The 9,159-nt window shown below is 36.5% G+C and overlaps 3 protein-coding genes across 3 annotated transcripts; 1 reads left to right on the top strand and 2 right to left on the bottom strand.

Moving 5' to 3' along the window:
• The first annotated feature begins 484 nt into the window (after positions 1-484).
• Positions 485-3,118, top strand: LOC126677640 (26S proteasome non-ATPase regulatory subunit 14 homolog). Its single transcript, XM_050372361.2, has 6 exons — positions 485-709; positions 960-1,137; positions 1,295-1,376; positions 1,804-1,980; positions 2,059-2,226; positions 2,682-3,118. Exons 1-6 carry the CDS (start codon positions 568-570, stop codon positions 2,871-2,873), a joined length of 939 nt encoding a protein of 312 aa, XP_050228318.1. The 5' UTR covers positions 485-567; the 3' UTR covers positions 2,874-3,118.
• A 353-nt stretch (positions 3,119-3,471) lies between these two features.
• LOC126677639 (pentatricopeptide repeat-containing protein At3g26540) lies at positions 3,472-6,585 on the bottom strand. Its single transcript, XM_050372360.1, has 3 exons — positions 4,278-6,585; positions 4,125-4,182; positions 3,472-3,686 (listed from the first exon to the last, which is right to left on the bottom strand). Exon 1 carries the CDS (start codon positions 6,507-6,509, stop codon positions 4,422-4,424), a length of 2,088 nt encoding a protein of 695 aa, XP_050228317.1. The 5' UTR covers positions 6,510-6,585; the 3' UTR covers positions 3,472-3,686; positions 4,125-4,182; positions 4,278-4,421.
• An 889-nt stretch (positions 6,586-7,474) lies between these two features.
• Positions 7,475-8,697, bottom strand: LOC126678976 (ervatamin-B-like). The gene is made up of 2 exons (XM_050373907.2): positions 8,266-8,697; positions 7,475-8,180 (listed from the first exon to the last, which is right to left on the bottom strand). The coding sequence occupies exons 1-2, from the start codon at positions 8,678-8,680 to the stop codon at positions 7,564-7,566; spliced, it is 1,032 nt and encodes a 343-aa protein (XP_050229864.1). The 5' UTR covers positions 8,681-8,697; the 3' UTR covers positions 7,475-7,563.
• Between the last annotated feature and the right edge of the window lie 462 nt (positions 8,698-9,159).

Genomic DNA, 9,159 nt, shown 5'->3' with positions numbered 1-9,159 from the left:
TAAGATAAGATTCTTCATATATTTCATATATTCAGGTTTCCGGCGAATCGCTTTGGCGACGCGCTTTCTCTGAGTCCTCAGGGATGTTGGTCCTTTTGGGAATTCAGACGAATCTCCGTTTAATCTTCAAATTTGGCAAATCTTATGAATTCGATTGCGGATATTATTAGATTTTCGCCTTTTAGGCAAGTTCTAGGATTCTCCCATTAGATATATCCTATGCGACTCGGTTCATTATAGTTTTGTTGGAATTCAATTTTCATCATTTACATTACATGTCAAATATACAGCATATATTTAGACTTTTTTTAAAGTGTTTTTTCTAGTTTAAAAATTGAATTGGAAATTGAAAAAAAAAAATTGACTTGTGAGATCAAGGGCTTCTCATCAGGGGCCAAATTAGCCAAAAACACAAATGTTTGGGTAAATAAGTATAAAACTCTAGGGGGCAAATTGGAAGTTTAAGAAGCAGAGTTTGTCTTGTCAAGAAAGAAAAGAACACCCCCGCTACAAATAAATCCTCGACGCTGCGACTCCGTTTGCTAACCCAAAGAAAAGCTGAGATTTATGGCAGGTATGGAAAGATTACAAAGAATGTTCGCCGGAGCATCAGGCGGTTTGGGACACCCTCCACCCGATTCTCCGACTCTCGATTCCTCCGAGCAAGTCTACATCTCCTCTCTCGCCCTTCTCAAAATGCTCAAACACGGTCCGTACTTCCATCATTTTAACCTAACTGATTTATTTTCGCAATTTCGTTTTAGGGTTTCGTTATTAATTGTGAGATTTGATTATGTATGTAAATTTAGTATGACTAATAATTTTAGTATCTAAAGTTAGGGTTTTTTGTTTGTTCTGTTGATTTGATGGGGGTTTTTATTAGTTTAGATCTTGGTTATTAGGTTATTGAATTTGATTGTTTTTGATTTGGGTGTTTGTGGAATGCATTATTTAAACAGGAAGAGCTGGGGTTCCTATGGAAGTTATGGGATTGATGCTCGGGGAGTTTGTGGATGAGTATACCGTTCGCGTTGTTGATGTATTTGCTATGCCTCAGAGCGGTACCGGTGTTAGTGTTGAAGCTGTTGATCATGTCTTTCAAACTAATATGCTTGATATGCTCAAACAGACCGGAAGGTATGTATCTGTTTGGCTCTTTTTTTGTCAATTGGGTTTAATATTACTTTTTATACATTATCTTATAAGATGTATGTCTGCTAGATCACCTCTTATGTTGCACTCTCTTCCTGAGCTCTCTTTTCGTTTAGCTTAGTTCATCTGTTTGGTGTTGCAGGCCGGAGATGGTTGTTGGGTGGTACCATTCACATCCCGGATTTGGCTGTTGGCTCTCTGGTGTTGATATAAACACACAGCAGGTTTGCTAGTGTATTTCACTTGGTGTTGAATCTTTGATTTCATTGTTCATAGTGGACATCTACATATTCAGCTAAGCCAACCCTTGTGTTTTTTTTTAATCTTGGATACCTCGTCTTCTGGCTTTGGACCTGTGTTTGCATGTTAGTGATGTTGGTCACCGTGATGAAAATTTTGCTACTATGCCAGTTAGTTCTTTGTTGGGTTTGATACTCTAAGTTGCTTCATAGAAAAATGTTAAAGATTTTCTATTGTGAGTGGTATATAAAGCGTTTTGCAAATGACTTGAGGTCAATATCATTAGATTAGGCTTTATTCTCTAATGTGACAAATTCTTTTCTGGTGTATCTTGTTTTGAGATTGTTAATTGGAAACTCTTTTCTGTTAATAATTTAGCACATCGTTTATGATGTTTAATGTTGTGTGCAGAGTTTTGAAGCTCTAAATCAACGGGCTGTGGCGGTTGTGGTGGATCCTATTCAGAGTGTTAAAGGGAAAGTGGTTATTGATGCCTTTCGTTTGATTAACCCACAAACAATGATGCTTGGCCAGGAACCACGACAGACGACTTCTAATCTTGGGCATCTGAATAAGCCATCAATTCAGGTGAGTGTATAACCAGTTCAGGCAATTTTCATTGTTTTCCCCTTTGTGCACTTTATAACATTTGCTCAACAATATCAGGCGTTGATCCATGGACTGAACAGGCACTACTATTCAATAGCCATTAATTATAGAAAGAATGAACTTGAGGAAAAAATGCTTCTTAACCTTCACAAAAAGAAGTGGACAGATGGATTGACACTGAGGCGATTTGATACTCATTCTAAAACCAATGAGCAGACAGTCCAGGTGAGTGATTGCTACAAAACCAGGGCAGCTGCTTTTGTATTTTCTCATTGTGTGATTGAGAAACCTTTTAATATGCTGTGTGATAACAAATGGCATAGATCCTGACATGACTAAATGTGACGAACTATAGGGAGTCAAGATAGATAAAAGTATGTAAAAAATTAATCTTGTGAGTTTTCCAGTTAGATTCTTAGGTGGTCATGAGATGGTGCCTGCTATCCAACACATTATAAGCCTAAATTTTGGAATTTTATGTGTTGTAGCTAAACAACTCATTAATATTGATTGTGCTACTACTGCTATCTCTGACATGTCATGGTCATTTGTTTCAAAAACTATTTTATGAGGCGGTTGAATTTTCAGTATATGCATGCATCTAATTGGTAGTGTGCAAAGATGAATATATTGTCTGTATATCCAATTTATATGATCTTGGTTCATCTTGCGATGTGCAGGAGATGCTGAACTTAGCTGTTAAATATAATAAGGCAGTGCAAGAGGAAGATGAGCTGTCACCCGAGAAGCTAGCTATCGCAAATGTAGGAAGGCAAGATGCAAAGAAGCACCTTGAAGAGCACGTCTCTAACCTGATGTCTTCAAACATAGTCCAAACTTTGGGTACGATGCTCGACACAGTTGTTTTTTAGTGTAACGTGTTTCATATCTCTGTATTCTCGACTGGCTCAGCATCTGATTCAGCTAGAAACCTTAGTCTTTTGAACTCAAGGTCGAACAATATTGCTCATGTACTTCTTTACATCATGGATTTCAGTTATTTCTGGCTGCTGTGTACCATGGCTTCATGTTTGCTTGTAGGTACTATAATTTGTTAAAATTCCAAGAATGTCTCATCTCTGCAGCTATACTTGAATCTGAGCTTCCTTTTCTTTTCTGTTGAGTTTTATTTAAAGTAATATTCAAAATAGATTCATTTTTGGATAAGTTCATGGTTGCTGGGAGTCCTTTAATATAATTCTCAATCAATTTATCAAAATCGAATCAATTTTTAAGTTCTCAGCTGGTGGGTTCTTTACTTGCTCATAGCTCACAGTTCCTCGAAGAATGACACCAACCCTGTACTTGGATTTTATTACTCTTTTGTTTCTCTATTAGGGCTGTACAAAAACTTTATAACCAAATCATACGATAAATTCAGTTTTGTTCGAAATTATAATAAAATTTTGTTATTTTTTGGTTCGTTTTGATTTTGGAAGTATAAAATTCAGTTAATTCAAACCAAAAAAATTATGAAGTTTATCTTATTGTAATCTATATTCTAAACTATAAAAAACACTGTACAGTGAACATCTGACATAAAAGTAATTATATAAGGGAGCATAGAGTTGGGAGATGGTCTGAGATGAGAAATCTATGAGGTAAACTCTGCTCATATATTCTACCTTCAGATATCCTTAACCACCAACTCTGCTTGCTGATATACCGGAGTCCAGAGAGAAAATCTGTTAACAGGTTTTCATCATAAAATTAAAACAATAGTGGATACAAGAGACTATCAAAACAATTCCAAGCAACAAATACAATGTAAAAAAATGTAACAAGTACTCAAATATACAGATCATTGTTTATTTAACCGACATCGGTCATATAAGATGAAAGATATAGATTTGTTGTAAATTATATGAATATGATCCACATATATCAGCATTCATAACATTTTCTATTGATGAATTAAATGGTCGAAGTTTTAGGGACGTGCTAACCCATAATTAAAACAGGATTAAAATTCTCTCATGTTATGTGTATTTAATCTAAACTCTTCATGAAAAATGGAACACATTTTCAATCAATACCTTTCATTTTTCATGAAGGGGGAGATAGAATGAAGACAGTGATTAAGATCAATAATATTAGAATTGTTAATGAGTGCAGAATAGTACCGTAGTTCCGCCGACAATATTCTCCTGGCAATTGTGCCATAACATTAACTGTTAAAACCTGGAAATTGTATCACCATCGACTGTTAAAATCACATATGTTTCGTAAGTATCGATGAGTAATTATGAAACGAAATATCTTGAGAAGATAGTAACCTGCTCTCCAAGAAAATCTTCAATAGCCGCTTGGCTTTCTCCTGTTCAGCATAACTTTGCTCCTAAAGAATACCGAGACTCTTTGAACTCATTGTATTCCTCATATGTCATTGTCAGGTATAAACATCTATATCCATCTCTGATCTAAAATTGAAAAGGAGTAGACGGATTCAATTCATTAAGCTGTTTTGCAGCCCATTCTCCCAACCTTGAGCATCCATGCTCTTTACATGCATCAAAAACTCTTATCAACATTGATGCAGTGGGATCAAATGGCATCTTATGAACAAAGGTTTCAAGTTCTCTCATGTATCTATACCGACTAAAAAGTTCAATCATACATTCATAATGTTCCAGCCTAGGTATTACACAATACCTATTGCTCATAGAATTAAAATATTTCATTGCCAGCTTAACATGGCCCTCGTACATACAAGCAAGCAACACACCTTTGAAGGTGACATGGTCCGGCTCAACTCCTTCCTCTTCCATCAGTTCAAACAATTGAAGTACTTCTTTACCCCTTCCATTATGACAACATCCCAAGATTACAGAATTCCAAACAATCACATCCCTTGAAGTTTCGTCTCTAAAAACCGTGAGAGCATATGCAAGGCAATGGCATTTACTATACATGTCAACCAGAGCTCCTCTGATCACAATATCTATATCATAACCATTTCTAATCATGAAGCCATGTATTTGTTTCCCATGACCAAGTGCTGATATATTTGCACAAGCTGCCAAAAGAGTTCCAAATGTAAAGCTACTTGGTTTTATCTCCCATTGCATTTCTCCAAAAATTATCATAGCTTCTTCACTCTGATGGTGACGAGCATAGCTCGTTAACAAAACATTCCAAGAAATACTATCCCTTGATTGACTCATCTGGTAAAACCAAACTCTAGCACTTTTCAAGTTCCCACATTTTCCATACATGTCGAGAATCGCATTTCCAACAAGGATGTTGGAACTGAAACCATGTCTATAAATGAAACCATGAGCCTGTTTTCCCATTTCAAGATCTGAAAGGCCAGCACAGACATTCAACAAAAGTCCTAGACTGACATGGTCAAGGTCGTCAGTTGTCTGCCGCATCAAACAGAGAAAATCAAAGGCCTCTTCCCATTGCAGCGAACGAGTGTACCCTGCCAGCATAGCATTCCACGAGACCACACTTCGATTGGGCATCTCTTCAAAAAGTTTCCTAGCTTCTCTCGTTTTTCCATGCATTGCATAAGCTGACACCATGGAGGTCCAAGATACTAGATCTCTTAAACCAGGTTGGTCAAAAACCATACGAGCACTCTCTATCATCCCACACTTAGCATACATGTTACTGAGAGAGCTAGAAACAGCCTCATCCGCCGCAAAACTAAACTTAATTGCAACTCCATGAATCTGCATGCCCTCATCCAGCGCACCCATAGCCGAACAAGCAGTAAGGGCATTACAGAAGGTAAAATTTAAAGGCTTAACATTTGTTTGAAACATCTTAAAAAATATATTTACTGCTTCTGTTTCATTACCAGCATCAAGATACCGCCTAACAATTATATTCCAAGTAACATCATTACAATTCTCAATCTCATCAAACATTAACCTAGCTTCACTCATAACTTCACACTTCCCATAAACATCAACAAGCGCACTTCTCAAAATAACATTTCCGCAAAATCCATACTTCACAATAAGCCCATGAATTTGCTTCGACAGATTAAGCTCAAAAACATCACCACAAGACCCTAAAACACTAGCGAAAGTAATCGCATTCGCCAAAACTCCATCTTTATTCATATTAATAAACAAACCCAATGCTTTATCTGCATACCCAGATTGCGAATAAGCTTTTATAATAGCATTCCAAGATCCCCCGTCTCTCTGAGGCATTTCATCGAACAGTTCTTGAGCATCATTCAAACACCCACATTTCCCATATGTCTCAATGGCGCGATTCAAAAGAAAGACCGGTGGGTTCGGAGAGAAAGTCACCAAATGAGATTCGACCTTCCGGGCTTCGACAATTGCAAGGTTTGAAGAGCAGAACTGGAAAAGCTGAGCGTAGAGAGGATAAGGGACGGGTGAATCGGATACAAAGAGAGTTGAAACAGCTTTTTGAAGACGATTGGCTTTGAGATGGGCGAGGATTGTAGTTGTTAATGCTTTTGAAATTGTGGGTTTGGTTTGGATTTTGGAGATTTCGTTGGCCAGAATGCGATATGATGCGCTCATAATTTGATGCCGGGAAGAGAAAAATGGAGGGAAAGCATAGAATTTCAAATAATGCAACTATTTATATAGCCGTAGGCAAAAGAAAATTTTCCCTTCACCCAGTTTGCACCCCGTGCGTGAAATACACACGCCATCAAATTCATGGATTATTTAAAAAAAACCTTACTTTATCTCATTTGTCAGTAAAGAGACGTTTGGTTTATTAAAGAAAATAAAAATAATAATTCACATTGTTAATTTATATTTGTTTTATCAAAATTAATTTAAAATAGAAATGTGATTATCCTTGTATTAGGAATCACTCATTCTTCCTTTCACTCGTGAAAAATAAACTTGGATTTTTTTTTGAAAATTACTCGATTTTGTGTAGAATAATTACAAATATGTGTGTTTGATTTTTTGTTATTGAGAACAACACTTTTGACTAAAAAGAATTTACATTTACACGTAAATTGAAAACCTTTTTCATTCAGCACATGTCTCAATGTGCATACACACACAACATGTTTCAAAATTGTATAATTAAAAAATTTGATTTAAATTACAACAAGTCGTAAATGTTAGGACTATTTTTTTATCACTAAGCCTAATTGAATATTCCCTTTAATTACCATTCCTCTCTTCCTCTCATCAACATTCTGGATAAGAAGTGCAGAATCAATTTAATCATCAATTTAGCTATTATTATAAAAAAAAAAATACAATTTGAATATTATTAAAAAATTTATTAGATTTGGATAAATTGCAACAAGTCATAAAAATTTGGGTTTTTTTTACCATTAGGCCATGAGCAAATGCTTATTTGCACAGCTCCATGTTAATTTCAGTTGTTCGAAACTGAATTCTCTATTTTATTTATCTAATCCAAATTAATTAAATATCATTGTAGCCAAGTAGAATTTAAGTCATAATATTATTAATAAGACTTACGTAGATAGCAGGTACAGATAACAAAGAACAGGAAATAAAAATGATAATACGAGTGTGATTATCTTTTATAATAAAAAGATGATCACTTATTTAAATAGAGATATGTTCCAAGCTACAATTGTATTCAAATAGATGAAACCAATGGATTCGATTTGGTGTTCTTGACCGGATAGGAAGCGAACATGTTGATGCCACAGAGGCCTTTAGGATCGCCGGTGTTGCGCTGGATGTAAATATAACCGTCTCGTCCCCATTTGTTGGACCACGAGTTCTTCGCGATCCAATAATCTTTTCCATTCTCGGAACCATATCCCACGATCAGCACAGCATGGCTGTTGCAGGCAAGACACGGGCCACTGAATACACCCTGGTTGTACATCTCAAACTCTTTAGAAAGGGCGCACACAGTGGCACTTACAGGCTGATTTGCAACAGCTCTCAGCAGCGCTTGCTCATCGTTCTGGGGGATCTTCGTGTAGCCATCGATGGTCACCGCGTGCTTCTTCAGCTTGGCCTGATCGCATGAGGTTGCCTTAGCCACGTATGGATAGTCTTTGAGAGTGTCGATGCCACCGTTCTTTACCACAAACTGGAATGCGGTGTCCATATACCCCGTCGCACAACGAGGACGGAAATTAGCACAATCAACTAGCTCCTGTTCGGATACGTCCACTAGAGTTCCGCCCGCAATCTTGTTTATGCTTTCAATAGCTGCTGCTGCTGAGAATGCCCAGCAAACATCTACAAAACATATATATATATACACTCATGTCAATTCATAATTAGTTGAAACAACGGATGTTGAAATAATGAATGGATCACTTACTGCAAGTCCCTTGATATTTGACCCCAGTCACAGCCCCTTTCTGTCTCCAATCAATGGATGCCGGAATAGCGCCCGCATAATCTGGAAATGGTATCTCTAGAGTACCACCACGGAGATTGGCAGAAACGGTAACACCACCCAAGTATGATGCCTTGAACTCGTCGTGCGTCAGATCAGAAAACGGATTCAGACCAAGGGTATACGAAGTGTTGCCTTTGCTGTTATGTTGCTTCACATATTCATAATTGTCCTCAAACACCTGCATCCTCTGCAGCTTCTCTTCCTCCGAACCGTATGTTTTCCCGTGTTCCTTGCACCATGTTTCGAACAGCTTAGAGATGTCCGAAGAAGACTCCGAAATACATAGGTAAGCCGAAAGGAGAGTGATCAACACAAATATTGCAAAAATATTCATTTTAAGTTGGTTTCATTTTGGGGAATAAGCATGTGTTTATATAGATGGATTATTAGGTTAGGAGTAGTAGGGTATACATCTCAATGATTCATCTTTTTTCATTATTGCAAAACGCCAAGATCAATACTTAGTCCACAGCTCTCATCTTCTTCCACATTCTTCATTGCCTATTTTCAATTCACTCGTATCAACAAGTTAGTCCTCATTGTTTATGCATGAAGTTTTCATCTTCTTCAATCTCACTTAATTATACTATACTATAAAATATTAATTTATAACAATACTCATAATTTTAGCTATTATTTAGCTATTCTTTGGTTAAAATGTAACTATTTGATTTATTTTGCTTTTAATACAATATTTTTTCAATTTTACTGCCTAGTTATGTTTTTTAAAAAATAAAATTTTGCATATTTTAAAATAATATCCTTGATTCTAGTGATTTCCATATGATATCACATTGAACCATTAAAACTGAA

The sequence above is a fragment of the Mercurialis annua genome, linkage group LG4 (assembly GCF_937616625.2).
Source record: "Mercurialis annua linkage group LG4, ddMerAnnu1.2, whole genome shotgun sequence".
Lineage (NCBI taxonomy): Eukaryota > Viridiplantae > Streptophyta > Magnoliopsida > Malpighiales > Euphorbiaceae > Mercurialis > Mercurialis annua.
Note: the sequence above shows the minus strand (reverse complement) of the source record. Positions and strands in the feature narration are given on the sequence as shown.

What these genes read in the sequence shown, in the direction of transcription:
- LOC126678976 (XM_050373907.2), bottom strand. Translation starts at nt 8,680, where the DNA reads ATGAATATTTTTGCAATATTTGTGTTGATCACTCTCCTTTCGGCTTAC. An exon ending in CAAATATCAAGGGACTTGCA is followed by an intron (nt 8,181 to 8,265) that starts GTAAGTGATCCA and finishes TATGTTTTGTAG; the next exon opens with ATGTTTGCTGGGCATTCTCA.
- LOC126677639 (XM_050372360.1), bottom strand. Translation starts at nt 6,509, where the DNA reads ATGAGCGCATCATATCGCATTCTGGCCAACGAAATCTCCAAAATCCAA.
- LOC126677640 (XM_050372361.2), top strand. Translation starts at nt 568, where the DNA reads ATGGCAGGTATGGAAAGATTACAAAGAATGTTCGCCGGAGCATCAGGC. An exon ending in TCTCAAAATGCTCAAACACG is followed by an intron (nt 710 to 959) that starts GTCCGTACTTCC and finishes TTATTTAAACAG; the next exon opens with GAAGAGCTGGGGTTCCTATG. An exon ending in ATGCTCAAACAGACCGGAAG is followed by an intron (nt 1,138 to 1,294) that starts GTATGTATCTGT and finishes TTGGTGTTGCAG; the next exon opens with GCCGGAGATGGTTGTTGGGT.